We start from the raw sequence: 17,657 nt of genomic DNA, 5'->3' as shown, positions 1-17,657 counted from the left end.
TCAGTTGTCTTCTGTACAAATCTTTGTAATAAGAAATATAATGTGCCGTGCAGTGTTTTCTAGGGAGGAAGAACACACCTTTGTACATGGCTAATGATAAAATTAGGAGTAACCAGCTAGGTTTTACACAGTAGTATTTTATAAGAAATAATTGATAAGGAAAACCTTATAGGTCATAAGGTTTGCAAGTCTGTAAATAAAGAGGCATACTACAATTATTTTACATTTTGTTTTATTGAATATCATATGTGTGTTTTAATACAAAATAAGGACAGCGCAAAAGTTACAGACAAGAGTAAGAAAGCGAGATTAAGAACTTTTTTTAAGAAAAAGGAAAAATAATAATCACGGCTGATCGTACTCTTCTGCATACTGCTGGATTAAATAATGGTCTGGTGTTCACATGACTGATTCCGTCTTCAGGCTATTGGCTGGGTTTCTCTCATCAGCCAATCGAGGGCCTCTTTGCGGCCCTGTCTCTCCAGTTCTGCCCCCACTGTTTCCCGGCACTGCCTGTGGTATTCATTTACCCAGTCACGCTACAGAAAAGAGGAACAACAGTCAAATCCAGACAAAATACAGAGCCATAAGAACTGAGACAATTATTTTACCTGGCGTATGCTTTTTCTAAGAAACTTAAGACAAACAAACACTGTCATCAGATCAAGTAATTAACTGTAATTGATCGATTAGAATTGATTTGATTATTTTCATTAAATCATTTTCAGTAAGTATCATCACATCAAAAAGGATCTTGGAACACTAAACTGGGGAGAGATTTTTATTAAAATGAAAGTTATTACAGTTATTATTTAACTAACGCTTCTACCTAAATAGACTTACAGTTGAGTAGTTTTCACTACGATCATTCAGTCCTATTAATTTAATGATTTTGATGATCATCATTAAGGATATAAGTGGTCAAAACTATATTTTAATGTACCGGGAAATAGAGTTTATACCACTTCAAAAGCTGTTTTACCTCCTTCTGTGTGAGTAAGTCTGTGTTCATCATTTTCACTTGGATTGGGACAAGAGTAATGGGCTCAAATGTCAAGCTGCCTCGGTTCCTGTAGTTATACTGCAAAATGAAATAAAATAATAATTAATAAAAGTATTAAGATATTTCTCACATTCAGATTAAAACCTGTGACAGCGACCTGTCACTCACCTTGGGCTTAGCCGCCACGACCAGGACGATGTTCTCGAGTCGTATGCCGAAAAATCCGTCCTCATAATAGCCGGGTTCTGAGAAACGCAGGAAAAGTGTCAGAAGGAAATGCAGAAGTAGAATAGCCCTGTTCTGTTCAAACAGGTTTCAACTATGACTGTGTTCGTGGAAACAAAATCACCTGCATTTACTGCAAGGACAGATATAAGGAGAACCCCAGATCCAATCTCCGAAGAAACTACGCATTTTTATGATATTCTCCTAACCCTCATCCTCAGATTCATTTTATTTTTACACAATTTGACGTTGAGCCAGGAATATTTACGGGCCCAAGCCTAGAGAAGTAGTTGAGTACTTCTCTAGTGACCTATTCTTCTCACTCCTCTTTATACTCCACTCTACGCAGGGTACACCGATTACCAAACAAATTATAAATAGTAAATTCAATTAAAAAGACATTGTGGGTACAGAATTATACTGTGAACATACTGTCCAAACACTAGATACAGGCCTGAGCCTGTCAATCAAAAGTTGCCGATCTGATTTACAGGTCGAACTGCCATTAAACCAAGGCATTACCAATACTATGTCCAGAATGCTACTTAAAAAACACTTAAGAACCCGAAAGGCAATAATGTGAACAGACTAGAAAATGTCAGTCTGAGACAAATGATGTAATTCCAGGAATCACCATCGCTGACGATCATCCCCGCCTCCAGAGGCTCGTCGGCGAACGTCTTGTAGCTGATGCCGCAGGGCCCCTCGTGGACGTTCAGGAAGCACCCCACGCCGTGCCCCGTCCCGTGCAGGTAATCCAGCCCCGACTCCCACAATGCCGAGCGGGCGAAAGAGTCCAGCAGGTGCCCTGAGAAGACCACCGTTCCATGTGAATTTACCTTGCCCCAATCACCACCTGCTCGCACCAATCCTGGCATAGACTCCTCTCAATCATTGAACAGTCATAAAAACATCTCATGCTATGAGGCAGTTCAACCAGTATTTGAATGTGGAACGGTGCAATGGCTACTTTGTGTCCAAATTACTGTAGAAGGATAGAAAACTCTAAGCATGCTGCCAAGGTTACCTTTGGTTCCGTTAGGGAAGATGGCTGCACTCACAGCTATGTGTCCCTTCAGAACATAGGTGAAGCACTCCTGTCAAGAATAACGAGAAGGCAGGTGTGATTGAGAGGCATAAAGGCAATCGTTTCTATACTTTCACCTCTATAATTCCATCACCATTCCCACCAAATTTACGGGCCTGAGATACAGTGTGATCGGACGTACAGAAGGATACACAGTTGTGTACAAACAGGAAGTACTAGAGACCGGAGAAAGGCCAAGGGAAAACCCAGCAAACAGCACATAAAATATGAGCTGAAACGGCAACTGTTGCAGGTGTAACTGATCTGGTGAATCCAATTACATTACCTTGTGTATATTTAGCAGACACCTTTATCCAAAGTGATGTACTGTATAATAAGTGTATTCCGAAGGTCACTGAAACAACTACAGAACAGGTCAGGTAAGGTAAGGTATGATTCACATAAAGTATCAGCTGTCTACAGCCAAGAACATCAAGCCTAGTTCACACGGTAAATATACTGTAGGCCAAGTTAGTTAGTATAGCATGTCGGTCTTCTAGCCTGTAAGACAGTAATCGGAGCAGCTAAAATTAGAAAAAAAGAAGAAGATTAATTTCTGTGTCCAAGCTGAAGTTACAATAAATTACTTTGGAATTAGAAACGCATGAAATCAGGGGACCCTTTGTGGGTAGCACCTGTTCTATTCGTATTCTGTCACATGCATTGCAGTGCAGGAAATGAATAGCAATACCTTTTCAAAAGCTGATGGAGTCCCAAAGTGCATGGTTCGGGTCACGTCTGTAGTCCCATCCCTAGACACAGTGAATAATGTTAAGTCAGTTAGAGAAAGAGCTGTCACTTAGGGGACCCTCTTGATACAGTATCTGTGGGCCTGACTTTATTTCATTAATTTTGATTTTAATGTCTGACGAAAGAGCTGTAGTACCATTGTAGGAAGGATGCAATAGAATTATTATTACTATTATTATTATTATTATTATTATTATCAGTAGTATGTAAAGGCAGTCGGGAGCCATGCATACTGGGAATCAGCCCAGTTCTTAAAATTGCACTTCACGGTGAGTGTCTTATACTGGAGTCGGTACAGCGAGAGAGAGCAAGAGAGGCTAAAAAGCTGAGATCGGAATCACCAGCTTTCATGTTGTTTGCTTTTTTATAGTTGTTTTAGTTTACTATTTTTACCCAGAACCTGTGAAGGGAACGTCTTTCCTGCGTTTCATGTATTTCTACTGTTATTTTAGTTTATTACTTTTGCCAGGATCCAATGAAGGCAAACAGTGACGATTTCAGTTAATTTGTGTGTTTAATTAACAAGCTCTCTCTCTCTGAAAATAAACTGCCAGTGAAAACCAGAACTGCCACATCACCCCATTTCCTGCAAATTGTCTCTCCTAGAAGGGTGTTACCTGACAGGTGACAAAATTATGCTTGATTTATTTATTGGAACCCAAGTGAACCTTTGTTCAATTTAAGTTCATTTGTTCATCAAAGCTGCCGATTAACATTTACTAATACAACCCAATAGCCACACCTGAAGTGATACTATTTATATAGGAGCATAATCTAAAAACATTTCAGTATTTTCTGACTTACAGAAAAATCATTTATCAGCAAGACATAGCAATGGCACATCGCATAGGACAGTGATTCATTCCTGGAGAGCTGCAGGGTGTGCTATTTATGTTTTTTAACAAAAAAGGCCAGCACACCCTGTGGCTCTCTATGACCGGGAATGAATATCACAAAATTCTAACACAGTGTAATCCACTGTCAGATAAAGGAAGTGGTTGAATAAAACAAAAGGATGACTCATTTGTTTCATGAGAAACACGACTGTTCTTGATTAATATGATTCTTTTCCCCATTCAAATTAATCTGTCAGAAGAAGGATGATTGATGATACAGATGATAAGTTTGTCTTGAGTGAATCACATAACAGGAAGGTTTACCATCATACACCTTGTATTACAAGTTTTTTTCAACTGAACAATGCAGACAGAAACAAAACATACGTGTACTGGGCTCCAGAGTCAATCAGGTAGACTTCATTAAGACTCAGAGTCCGGTTGGTTTCTGGTAGGGGTCTAAAAAGGGGACACACTTATTATGTCAAAAAAATAAAAAGATTAGAAACAACTGCACAGCACAATGTAGTAGCACTGCTACTACATTGTAGTTGATAATGATGAAACCCACCATTATGACATCATTGCCTCAACAGCAACAACATTAGAGAGACAACAGTGTCTTACTATACAAACCTTCTGTTTTTAAGCATTTTATAAATCGAGCTACTTACCTATAGTGTATTATAGCTCCATTTGGTCCCACACTTGAAATTGTAGGAAAACTCAAGCCAACAAAGTCTTTCTGCTGGCTATTAAAAACATATACAAATAAAAGATAATCATAATTCAGGAGAAAACTTTTAAGTAGCTTGAATTATCCAAAAGAAATATCATATTTAAACTGCACTATATACATCGTCTTATTATGGCTTTTGTCCTTATAGCAATACAGCGCAATACGATGTCAACTGTGATTCCAAAAGAATCAACTAGGAGGCAGTACAGTTCAGAAAATGCACATCAAGCCTCTTGATCAAACCATAAGCGATGATCATGCCATAAAGCGCATTCTCTCTTTCTGAAACTATAAACTAGGTCAAACATTGGAGTTCAAATTAGAAATGAGAAACTGTCAATCGGGGAAGAAAAAAATGTCAGGGTGGTGCTCACCTGCGCAATTCTTCTGCTTTGTCTGCAGCAGAGATTTCGGTCACGGTGCCCTTTGGAATCTGCAGAATGTCAAGAGACGTGTCATCAGTACACATGGGAAAACAAAATGTTGGCAGACGGCACCCCAGAACCGGTAAGGCACACCGGGAAAGTACAGACGCGGTGAAAACCTGTAGCATTTTTGCATTTAGATTTGTTTTGAATACCTCTTTTTCCAGCCACGCAAACAGTTCACAGAGCGCGACAGCATCTTTCACCTGTCACGGAAGAACGGAAAAGGTACATTTGAAAAACGGAACATAATTTCCGTCGCTGTAATTTCCTCATCTCACAGAGACTCACATGAGCCGTTTTCATTCCCTGTATCTCGGTGGCGTTCTTCACGGCTTTGGCCAGGCACAGAGGAGTGTACGGTATTGGGGATCTGTGTGCCTGAAAAACAGACAGGATGTAGTTTAATAGATGTACACATCACCCATATCCCACAACAAACTGCTTTGTTTTATAATATAGTATGAAACATATACAGCGGATTCCATAATGTTTGGGGCAAAGACCCATCATTTATTCATTTGCCTCTGCACTCAACAATTTGAGATTTGTAATTCAGTATCACCTGTGGTTAAAGTGCACATTGTCAGAAAGCCTTTTTTATACATTTTGGTTTCACCATGAAGAAATTACAGAAGTGTTTATAGATCGCCCCCCCCCCCCCCCCCCCCCCCGTTTCAGGGTACCATAATGTTTGAGACACAGCAATGTTATGTAAATGAAAGCAGTCATGTTTAGTATTTTGTTGCATATCCTTTGCATGCCAAGCCCTAATAACATCATCACAGTCTGGATATTTTATTTTCAGGTTGTCCTACAAGTGTTACCAAAACTCTGCATTTGAATGGATCTCTGTGGGAATTGGGCGGTGGGACTTGATTCCGCTGTAAATTATGCTGACACAGTATAGAACACATTTGTAGGCTGAATGGCTTTAAGTCATCAAGGGTCCAAGGTATCAAATGAGTCTCAAATGATAGTGTTGCTGCCAGATATGTAGTTGATATGAAAATAATTGTTTCTCCTGAATATTTTTTTACATTGAGTTCAACAGGAAAAGTTTCTCCAACCAGCTGCAATCATATCTTGATAATGCATCTTGATTTATACAATTTGACATCATTTGACACATCCTTTACGCTTGGCAGTTTTTGCAGTGGAATGCTGAATGGCAAATGTAAGTCATCAGGTGCTTCCTCAAGCAGAAAAAATATATATCCTCTTCTTAAAACCTTCACTGTGGTCTCACCTGCACCATTTTATCTAGTGCTTAAAATTAAGTACATAAATGGTAAAATGTTGGCATTTATATAGTGCCTCTATCCAAAGCGCTGAGCAATTGATGCTTCTCATTCACCCATTCATACACACACTCACACACCAACGGCAATTGGCTGCCATGCAAGGCACCGACCAGCTCATCAGGAGCATTTAGGGGTTAGGTGTCTTGCTCAGGGACACTTCAACACAGCCCAGGTGGGGGATCGAACCGGCAACCCTCCGACTGCCAGACGACTGCTCTTACTGCCTGAGCCATGTCACCCCTCATGAATAAAAAAGCAATCAGCAGAATCTTCAGAATTTATGGAATGAAACGCAGTTGCATAAACTCATGGTTCAAGGGATTTGGTGTAGGTTATTTGCCACACATCCAAGGTTAACACGGTTTTAAAAAACAACGAAAGGCTTATTCCCTTATTCGCATACACGCACTAGTCCAGTCATATCTTACTCCACCCAAATCACATAGTGACACACCAACAGTAACGCAACAGCAACAACAGCGGCAACAACATGCACCCTGTACAATGCAATAAAGAGCAACCACACTAATGAGTAAATACACATGTCAGCAGATGAAGGAGGTTCAACTGGCTACTTAGAAAATAAATGGCTTGTGGGAATAACCTGCTGTTAAAGTGATCCTAGTGCAGATGCTATGGTGCAGCCTGCTTGAAGGTAGAGAACATGATACTGCAAATCAAATTGATTTATTTGATTTATTTATTAAGGCAAAAGTTCCTGTAAATGTGGGGAAGGGGGAAGTTCTACTGTAATCCTGTCAGTCTATCTCTATCTCTATCGCCATTTCTATGGTAAAGATTCTTTGAATGTTTCCATGGTCTACGGTGATGCAACCTGTTGAGATGTTTCAACGGAACGATGACAGGAGATCGAAAGCGATCTGGCTTGTAGTCAAATATCCTCCGAAAAAACGTCTTGAGAAAACCATCATCCTCATCTTAATAAGGGTAGACTGGTACGTAAAAACAAGACTATATTACACTCTAGAGAAAGAATTGGTTTTCTCACAGCAATGCACTTTGCAAAAAAAACTTGTATACTTATTTATTGGACTGAAAGCCGCAGGGGAACAAAACACACAAACATCGGCGAGCAGCCTTATTCAGTGTGCGGTGAAGTCTTTCAGATATAGCTTGCTATACGCATAGCACAGGTGTTAATCATGGGAATTAATAATTTGGTAATTGATACGTACATACAATCATGTATAACATGTTCCACTAATAATGTTATTGATATGTTATCATGTCCTTGCCCTAAGATGTACATTGGATTTATTTTAGGATTTACTGTATAGACTAAATTCCATGTCCCCTGTTCGACTGAATTAGGAATTTGATCTCTCGCCTTATCCAAGTTTTCCTTTATTTATTTCCCTCTGTGCACCAACATGCAATATGTTTAACCTACCTTTCAAATAATCCATGATTGGAATTTCTGCATTAGATTTTGCATGATTCACACCCCAATCACTCATTTGTCATGTTTCAATTTGTGGAAGTGATTGAGCTTTTGTACATTTGAAATATCATTAACTTATCAATTACTGAATGATTAGTTCCCATGATTAACACTAATACTTACAGAGTACCAGTGCCTGAACGGTGCCTGAACCAATACCTTCATTAAAGTAAAGGGCTGCTAAACTTGTAGACCTACTTATAAATAAATAAACACTATTCTTAGACCGTTTTGCATGTGCCATTTTGTTGGAGTATAATATTAGCGAGCTTGCTAACGATACCTGCTGTTACTGGCTGAGCCGACATAACGTTAGTTAGTGATGATATTGCAAGCTTCATTAAGGCAACAGTTCCTGTAAATGCCCTCTAAAGGGGGAAGTTCCACTGTAGTCCTGTCATTTTCCGGGCTCTATCTCTATCTCTATCGTAAAGATTCTTTGAATAAATAGCCAGAATACACAAAATAACAATAAGAAGAAGAACACGTGCAAAATGTTTTAACCTAGTCTCTGCCAAACCAGCCAAAACAAAATGGTGGAAATGAGGCAGTGCATCCCTTTGTGGATGTTTTTGACCTGCATGCTCCCATTTGGCAAATACACGGGTCAATAGGATAGGTCCCCGCAGACCCCTAACCTTTGGGATGACTTCGGTGAGCGCCTGGCTGGCCTTGTCGCTGATCCACACTTTGTCCCGGGGCGCCAGTGCGGCGCAGACGGCCTGTAGCTCGGTGTAAACGGACTCGTAAGGAGCGGTCTGGATGGTCATCCCGGCCGCGGTGGGCTCGTCCAGCTGCAGGTGCTCCCGTACCGCGGTGGCTGCCATGCGCTTGACGTCGATGAAGAGCCTTGGGGGTGACAAACACAAAGACAGTCTAGAACACAGGCGTGCAAGGCTTGCACAAGGAAAACATCGCCCCCTCTGCCCCCTTATTAGTGTTGCGTTCATATTCATATCATACAAAAAACTGTAAAACTGATGTAATAAAACTGCAAAATGGTGATGCCACATTATTAAAAAGACTCTCCGCTAGCGAGAATAGCAGGTTACATGCTTATCAGCCTCTTATTTGCAAAGCAGGGCAATAAAACGTACCCCCCCCCCAACCCCCTCCTTGCTAGGAGGGCAAAGTAGAAAGGGTTAAGGCTTCAGCCTACTGGCTGCATGTTGCCACTGTTTACCTCGATTACTATTTGGATATGTCTGACTTATGGCAGCAGGGAAAAGACAGCCAAAATGGGAGACTGAATCTCACCTGATTGTGTTCATTCCAACAATGGCATAGGCAAAGAACACAGGGTTGTACTCAATGTCTGAGCCTCGCAGGTTGAAGAGCCCTGAAAAGAGAAACCCAGAAGATAATGCAGTGAGAACCAAGTTATAATTTTGTGTCACCCCACAAAAATTTACTCAAAAGAAAACACATTGTAGGGAAAATCCTGTACAGATTTTTTAGATGCGCACACACACAAAAACATACACACAAACATGCATAGACATAGAGACACACACACACACACACATACACACAGAGGGTGGATCTCACGTTTTCTAGACACTAATTGTCATCCAGCAACAATCAAAGGCAACCTAATTAAAAGAAAGCATTAACCTGTGCCAGCAAATCTGCTTGAGCTCATTAGCATGGTCTAAAGCACCATTTAGGCAGGCCTTTTAAGCACCATCTACACTAGAGGGGCACAACAGATCGTGATCGACTCGTGCCAGGTTAAAAGACAATACTGTCTGCCATATGAAATTCAAACTAAAAATGATGGAAGATGGCAAGAGGACCAGGCCCAAGTAAGATAGGGAACAATTATGTTTTCTATGCTTATAAGCTGTACCATATAAACTGTACCTGTTTACAGTGCAAAAAGACTATTGCTGCGTGAACACTTCTTTAATTTGGCAGTTTAATGTTCCTCTCACCTCATAGTTCCTCCTACTTGATCAAGCACTTCAAAATACAAATATAAAGAAATTAAATGAGTACATACACGCAATTTCATCAAGCGCGGTGATAACAAACCAGGAGATTTTTCTCTCTGACATCTTTGTCCTTAATGCTACAATTTTCTCCTGCCAAGTCATGCCTAAAACAGAGGAGAAAACCCAGAGGTCCAAATGTTAGCTCCAGTAAATGACCCAAATGATTACCAAATGTCTTTGGTTCAGAAGCTTCTTGAAAATAAATTAATAATACAATTAATTAATCATAACCACTTTTAACCCTCCAAAGCATTTACTGCTCCAGGATCAGATGGTAAAAATAATGAAAGTAACAACAATTTGCTTCTCAAAAGGAAAGGTAGACAAGCTATTAGATTGCTACTAAGTGTCTTTTTTATGTCTTATTTTTCCCCAATTTCTCAATTAATTTAAGCTTGATGACAATGCATAAATGATAAAGTAAGAAAGAAAATAAATAAATAAATAAATAAAACTTACCAGTGTACTTCAAACCCAAAGTTATCAGTTTTGTGCTGGGTCTGGATGGGCGGTCCTGCCAAATGGCATCAATTAGGTTATCCTGGACAGCAACCAGTGAATGTCCAGCACTGGCCAATGCCTTGGACATGTTTTTCCACTGATCTGAAATCAGTCATTCTGTTAATAAGCAATCTTAAAAAGAAGTGAAGTCCCTCTAAAGCACATATTAAGAGCTGGACACTTTCACAGGGCTGAAACTGACCTGCGGCAATTATCCAGGGATCGACGCCCACTTTAGAATTCTCTGGCAGAACACTGATCAACCAATCCTCTTGAGTGGGTGTCTCTTTCAAGCCTACCAGCAGATTATAAATATGGAAAGAGTGATCAGAGACAATCTCAATTATGAATATTAAAAAGTGATCTTTAAACATGTGAAAGTGTATTTAGCAAGGTAGGCCACATACTGTACACAATTCTCATTTTTAACCACAATGCCTTTTGTACTTATCCTTGACTGAAATTAGCATAAGCAAAATATATTTTTGGGCCTGATAATAATAATAATTTTTGTCATCAATTTTTATTTATTTTTCATTGTATTCTTGGGACCTTCTCATAACAGAAACATCTGTTACTTAAGGAGAGTGTAGTCACTAGTTAGACCCCTGCCTTCCAAAGCATATTCTGCCAGATACCCACTTCTTTTCACTCCACAGCCAACAAACTTGAGTTACGCAGCTGACAACTGTCGCCCAACTGACTAGACTAGGCAACAGGAAATTACATTGACATTGTCTCCCTCCCAGGTGACACTATGTGCCACTCAGTTTGGCTGCCAGCCAGTCAGCACTGCCATTGACAGGATTCAGTACCAGACAATGGGGTGCATCGTTACACTGAAACCCAGTGCTTCAAAGGCAGAGCCACAATGGACTCTTTTCCCGGTTACCCAAATAACCTGTTCAGCAGCACAGTTATCAAATGAAACTCAGCTTTGGCTTAAATTCACTACTTACAAGGTAGGTGTTGAACACTGCCTACGAAATGCAGTTATAGGAATAGTTCACGTGGGGGGGATTTTCATATAGTTTCACTTCCATTCTACGTTTTCAATTCGTTCAGATGCTTTTATGTGTGATGAAGGATATTCTACTCATTCAGAGAGGTTTCCAAGGACCTGCTGGCTAGACAGTTACAGGTGTAGGACATTTTGGGGGTTGTGGTCTAATCAAAAGCAAAATACACTTCAACCATCTCCAAAGCAACATGAACAGCAATGTTATGTTTTCAGAGCTGTACATACCGACAAATTTTATTTTATTTATTGATAGTTATAAACAGAATTATATATTTTTTTATTGCGTGGTTACATCTTTCCTTGAACTCTTATACGCAATATCTCAGGTTCCATGCGCAACAGGAAATGATTCCAACCAAAAACAGTATTAAAACCTGTATAAAACATTTTTTTTTAAAGATGCCCTCAGCATTTGCTGACTTTTTAAAGTCAGTAAGTCATCAAAACTATCCTTCATCACACACAAAAAAAACTGTCTGGGCTTATAGAAATACACTAATACTGAATTAATATTAAAAACCCTGAAAGTGGACTATCCACTTAAGCAATTAAAAGGCATAACTTAAGAGCATTTTACCCATCTTCATGAGAGTCCAGTTATTGTCCATTTGCTGGCTTGCCTGTAAGAAGTAGCGGCCATCTGTCCACATTGCAGCATGCTGCTCAGTTACTATAGCCGTGCCTGCAAAACACACATATGTTTTACACCAGGGAGACAATATGCAAAGGAATATATAAGGCCCTAATGGTAGTATAACTGCATTTGACAATAATAAGAATGAGAATAATATGAATAATAATAATCAATACCATTACAATGGACAGACTATGTTAAAAGAATGTGTGAGGTAATTAAAACCTTTAGCAGTAATTTTATGTATTTTTCATTGATTGAAAATACATAAATTGCAGCAAAAGGACTAAAATGCCCTTACTGGTGCAAGTGTCCACTTTATGAGGTAGACCTGTACACCAGCTTGTTAATGCAAATATTTAATCAACCAATCATGTGGCAGCAACTAAATGCATAAATGTAGAAGTGGTCAAGAGGTTCAGCTGACCAAATGTCAGAATGGGGAAGAAATATGATCTAAGTGACTTTGAGGGTGGAATGACTGTTGGTGCCAGAAAGGGTGGTTTGAGTATCTCAGAAACTGCTGATCTCCTGGGATTTTAATGCACAACAGTCTCTAGAGTTTACAGAGAATGGTACAAAAAAACAAAAAACTTTCAGTGAGTAGCAGTTGTTAATGAGAGAGGTCAGAGGAGAAGGGCCAGACTGGTCGAAGCTGACAGTAATGCAAATAACCACACATTACAACAATGGTATGCAGAAGAGCATCTCTGAACACACAATGCATCAAACCTCTAAGTGGATGGGCTACAGCAGCAGAAGTAGTCTAATCAGTAGTCTAAAAAATAAGTCTAATCAATTCCTAATAAAGAGCTCACTAAGGGTACATGCCATGCACAAATAGTGAACTGTGGTATAATCTCTAAAAGCATATCATAAGTTTAGATAATGCTGTAATTCTTTGCTCTAAATACCGTGTGCCTATTAGGCAACTAGGTAGTACTAGGTAAGGTAAGTGCAAGGTAAGTACAATGAAACGGACTGTAAAACATATTTACATAGTATGTACATATGGTACTTACGAACATATCTTTCATAGTACAAACCACTGAAATCAAAGTACATACCTAATAATTACACAGGTAGCTGAGTACATGCAACCTAAGACTTTTCCCCAGGTTTTATTTTCCTTATACATCTAGCCTGGTTGTCCTTTACATATGTGTCTACTGTTTCCAAAGACTTTGTTAACATTTCAGAAACCTGTGACTTTTCCTTTCACATCCCTGTACGGCTGTCTTATTTCCAAACCACTTGCGTGACCTCTTTTACAGCTGCACTGAATACTTCCTCAAGTGTCAGTTTCCAAGTGCAGTATAGAATTAACAGGATGGTTTCCCACCCCACACTCTTTTGGCTGGTCTCATTTTCCCATCAGACTTCTTATTCTTAACATACAAGATAGCACCTCCTTCACTATCTAATTGAAGGCCCCAATGCATATTTTTAGTGTTTTTGAGGTTTTCATATCATCCTGGAGTTTTCGACTTGTGTTTCATACTGAACCAAGTAAAACAATTGCGATTTTGTTTTAAGTATGCATATTTTACGGTCTAACTGCTATTTGTAAAACAATTTCCCATGTCACATGGCAAATTATCAGATGACATTGCTAAATGTTAACACAGAGAAATGACCACAGGGGTCGGAGCGGAATGGGGAAATTGAGGTCTGGGGGCAGGGTAAGGGACTAAAACCTACATCGCTTCTCTTTGCGAACATTTTGTGGCCGTTTTAGATACTAAAACCAGGAAGAGAACACTGATGCTTGTGGGCCTTTAAATATTGGCATGTTAAAGGGCATCTAACACTGATCTCTTGAACATTTTTCTGTAGTCTAGCTAACAATTATAAATTAAAATTAATATTAATTTTAAGCTTTCTGGAAGTCAGTGAGTGATTTTACAATTTACATTACAATTTCTAAATGAATTTAGGTGGATGCACAGAAGTCATATGATCATAAAGGTCATCAGCTTCAATTAAAAAAGCACAAACACTTGCCCTACCCCAACCCCAGGGGCTTGACGCGGTTGTGCTTGATGTTAGTACCAAAGTGAACTCCGTTCTACCCTCTAAACTGAGAGTTGCTCCAAATTCAGTTAAGACTGCCTTTCCCCAAACCCCCTGGACTGAGTGGAGAAATATTTTTTGTTATTGTATTTTATTTTTTAAGTGAGCGAAAAAGAGGAATAAAGGAAACAGGTGAGCATTGACCTTTAAGTGAGCAAACACACAGGCGCCAGATTACCCTTCTGACATGACCGTCTGCTCCCCAGGGTGCTATTGAGAGCAAAAATATAGCTAACCACCCCAGGGAGGGTTCCATTGTAATGTCTCATACCTGCAGAGCCGTTGAACCCACAGATAAATTCACGCCTGCAGTCACATGGTGCTATGTATTCACTCTGAAAAATAGGAAGCAGGGGAACAGGGGAAGAAAGATCGTCTCTAATGATCAGCAATCAGTTCTAAGTGGTCACACAGCACCCTGACCACGACCGTAATTAGCTTCTCCACATTTCCCTAAGAAAACACACACAAGCAGATAAGAGCCCACTGCTCAACTCATTAGCTCAGAGGTCACACACTTGCAGCACTAATGCACAGTACATAGCGCTTAGGACATAAAACCGAAAGAAAATTCACTGATTAGGATGAAAATGAAAATTATTACAGACTGTTTTTTTGTAAACTGTATGGAAAATAGAAGGGTAGATCTATTTATTTTTTTTATTTTCAACATTACTTTTTCTGTAAAGACGCTATGCAATCTAGTCAGTAGTCTATCTAATCCAACATTGCTGGTATTCTTCAATGAATAACAAAAATATGAGAACAATTTGACAATTTAATTTAATTTAAAAAAAATGTTTTACTGAAATTATGCTCATCTCTGTTTTGACTGAACAAATAAGTCCTCGTTGCTATTGCATTATGGTATCAATAGTATGGTATCTAAAACCACTGATGAGTTAAAAAAAGTCTGGTTGACATCGGAATTACCTGGTGTGCATCCCCTGATGGTACTATATAAGCCTGTATGGGCTCGGTAATGTACTTGCTGTTTTTCATGGCCTGTCGCAGCTGCCTCAGCAACTCGACGGTTATCTTTGGAGACATGGCGTTATCTGTGAAGACAAAATACTTTCATGTACAGAAGTCCAAGTAACTGAATATGAAAATAACAAAATAATGTAAGTTGTGTATGTCAGTTTGGATAACAGCATCCATTCAATTACAAAAATGTAAATGCAAATCTAATTGGGATGTAGGTACAATGAGGTATCAAAAATAATAATAATTGTAGCAAGTCTTGTAAAAGGCACATGCAGAAAGACTTTTTCATCATAATTACTGGTGTTTTTATACGTTTCCAATCAACAAGTTTCAAACAGGCAGCCGCTTCTGAAACTCTGTGATATTAAAAGTCACTCGCTTGAATTCTCTAGCTCTGGAAGTGTATGCACTTTGGATATCATATCGCATAAGTATCGTCTAAAACCATTTTTTTCCCAGATCGTATCAAAAGCTACAAATGTCTGGTATAGTCTTTAAAGTGAAAATACGGGCCGACTTAAATGTTCAGCAATTGCTCTGTCGTAATTAAACATGACATAATTGCAATTTCAGAACATACAGTAAGTACACTGTAATTAGAAAGCAACTTAATAGTCTAATTAAGAAAAGTAACATCAACTGCTAACTTCTGAACAATGATCCAAATATGTTTTTAGATTATGTTGACGCACATCCTCGTATAAACTTCATACACTAGTAAGAAAGGTTACATGCAGGATAACATACCTGGTTTCATGCTATTGGTTATTTTCGGGGGTAACAAGAAATCTGTCGAGAAATATGGAACTGGCGGAGAAGATAGCGAAGTTCAAAGTATTTACGATATGACCCGCTCTTTAACCTTTAGTTAAATCGCAAACTGAGTCAGCGAATTAAGTGATATGACCATGGTTAAATATTGACATATTACTTCTTTTGCTGGTTATAGACATATCTCCATACCCATGCCCTTCTCTTAAATATGAATGTCTTAAACCAAAACGACTGTCTAGAAGTAGATTATTATATTATCTTATTTGTATGTGGTGTCTTACTACAGAACTGGAGTCACAGGGCGTCACGTAGTGACGCGATTCATGATTCATGGCTTTAGCTTTTTAACAGAACGCTGCCAGTTCACTTAGCCTACTGTTCAAAAGAAAAGAGAAGGAACACGCCTGAAACTAGAGCCTATACGCTTTAACTTTTACCTACTGAATTGTGTTGAAATGCTTCGAGTGAATAAGGATACCAAAAGAAATACAGTTAACTCTGTAATATTACGCTGACACATTCATTGATTGAACACACACGCGATACGATGCAGTTGTATTCTGGAATAAAATGAATTGACTGGTTGTAGGTTTAGCACCTGATCATTTGCTAGCTTCTGAGGAATTACTCTAAAAACCAGGAAAAGTCAACATACTGTAAACTAGTCAGCTAATAGCTAGCTAGTTAATACATAGCTAGTATACGAGTTGTTGCCAGCTACATTGCTAGATACATTATCAAAGCCGTACCGACACAATACAAGATTACTAAACGTCATAATATCACAGTACCTAGCTAGCTAGCTAGCGCACATGCTATCAAACAAGCGTGTACCTAGCTAGCTACGGAAAACAAACAGCGGAGTCTTGCTAACCAGCTCTAGAAAGTTTAGGCTTGGGCGCGCCCTTCGATTCCTGCAGCCAGGCTAAGCCTTGGCTGTAGCTAACGTATGTTTCTGAAGACTTAATGATATACCTGCTAGACTGAATTCTTCTTATTGATAGGCTTTTGAAACTGCAGTCCAGTGTGTTAATTTGTAAATATGTAGGCTGCCATTTCAACAATGACGTTTTGGTCACGTGCTTGAGTATCTCTACCAGTCAGTCGCAGGGCTTTCAGACTCGCCTCCTTGCCAAAAAAAATGAATGCGTTGAATGTGTAAATGGTGGAGCCGAAATGTGAGGGCTCTATGCCTGTGATTCTCAGGCTGTGAAATATGGTTTATAAGATCAAAACACCTGCTTGTATATACTTCTGCATTGGTCGATTTAAAGGCTTTTATTCCTTGGGAAATTTCAGAAGTTAAAAAGTAACCGTTTGGCGTTCAATTGGCAAATTCGCCACACACGCAGTTACGTTCTCATCGTCTCACGTTTCACAAGTATACTTTTATGAATATCCGTGGCGATTTCAATAGTGAAATGAGTAGCCGTTTGAAGTCCAAACTCCCATCTTGTAGCATGCAAAAGAGAAGCTAACCCGTTCTAGGCCTACTGCTCTAGCTGCAAAGAGCCACAGGGCTGTATACAAGCTACTTTTATTATACACAGCCTGTAGAAAACACGGCACAAGCCAAAGCCCCAGGGGATTTGGTATAGCCTACTGTCACCCCGCATAGTGTGTTTGGCTGTCTCAGACAGTGGATGTATGAATGAGGCCTACAATATCTTCAAGCTAGAGAATTCTGGTGCAATTCCAAAATGAAAACCAGCATGGCAGAGTAAAGTAGGCCTAATCACACTAACAAATTTGAGCAGATAACTTACTTAACTTAATAATTTTATAACAGATGTGAACGTTCAAATAAGACAACACATTTCCATTTACAATGAAAAAGGTACC

At 39.3% G+C, this 17,657-nt stretch overlaps 1 protein-coding gene across 3 annotated transcripts; it reads right to left on the bottom strand.

The window, feature by feature from the left end:
• Positions 1 to 215: 215 nt before the first annotated feature.
• xpnpep1 (X-prolyl aminopeptidase (aminopeptidase P) 1, soluble) lies at positions 216 to 16,933 on the bottom strand. Of its 3 annotated transcripts, none has more exons than XM_061231762.1 (20): positions 16,791 to 16,933; positions 14,988 to 15,112; positions 14,326 to 14,389; positions 11,925 to 12,029; positions 10,529 to 10,621; positions 10,285 to 10,428; positions 9,834 to 9,929; positions 9,089 to 9,170; positions 8,470 to 8,680; positions 5,357 to 5,446; positions 5,221 to 5,271; positions 5,015 to 5,073; positions 4,576 to 4,653; positions 4,289 to 4,360; positions 3,007 to 3,067; positions 2,256 to 2,325; positions 1,863 to 2,036; positions 1,172 to 1,248; positions 983 to 1,081; positions 216 to 539 (listed from the first exon to the last, which is right to left on the bottom strand). In XM_061231762.1, exons 2-20 carry the CDS (start codon positions 15,102 to 15,104, stop codon positions 420 to 422), a joined length of 1,863 nt encoding a protein of 620 aa, XP_061087746.1. In that variant the 5' UTR covers positions 15,105 to 15,112; positions 16,791 to 16,933; the 3' UTR covers positions 216 to 419. The 3 variants fall into 3 exon arrangements, with proteins under 3 accessions (XP_061087746.1, XP_061087747.1, XP_061087745.1); XM_061231763.1 differs by lacking the exon at positions 16,791 to 16,933 and adding an exon at positions 16,690 to 16,749; XM_061231761.1 differs by lacking the exon at positions 16,791 to 16,933 and adding an exon at positions 15,789 to 16,577.
• Between the last annotated feature and the right edge of the window lie 724 nt (positions 16,934 to 17,657).

Source organism: Conger conger, chromosome 2, assembly GCF_963514075.1.
Source record: "Conger conger chromosome 2, fConCon1.1, whole genome shotgun sequence".
Taxonomy (NCBI): domain Eukaryota; kingdom Metazoa; phylum Chordata; class Actinopteri; order Anguilliformes; family Congridae; genus Conger; species Conger conger.
The sequence above is the reverse complement of the archived record's forward strand: the minus strand, read 5'-3'. Positions and strand labels throughout refer to the sequence as shown.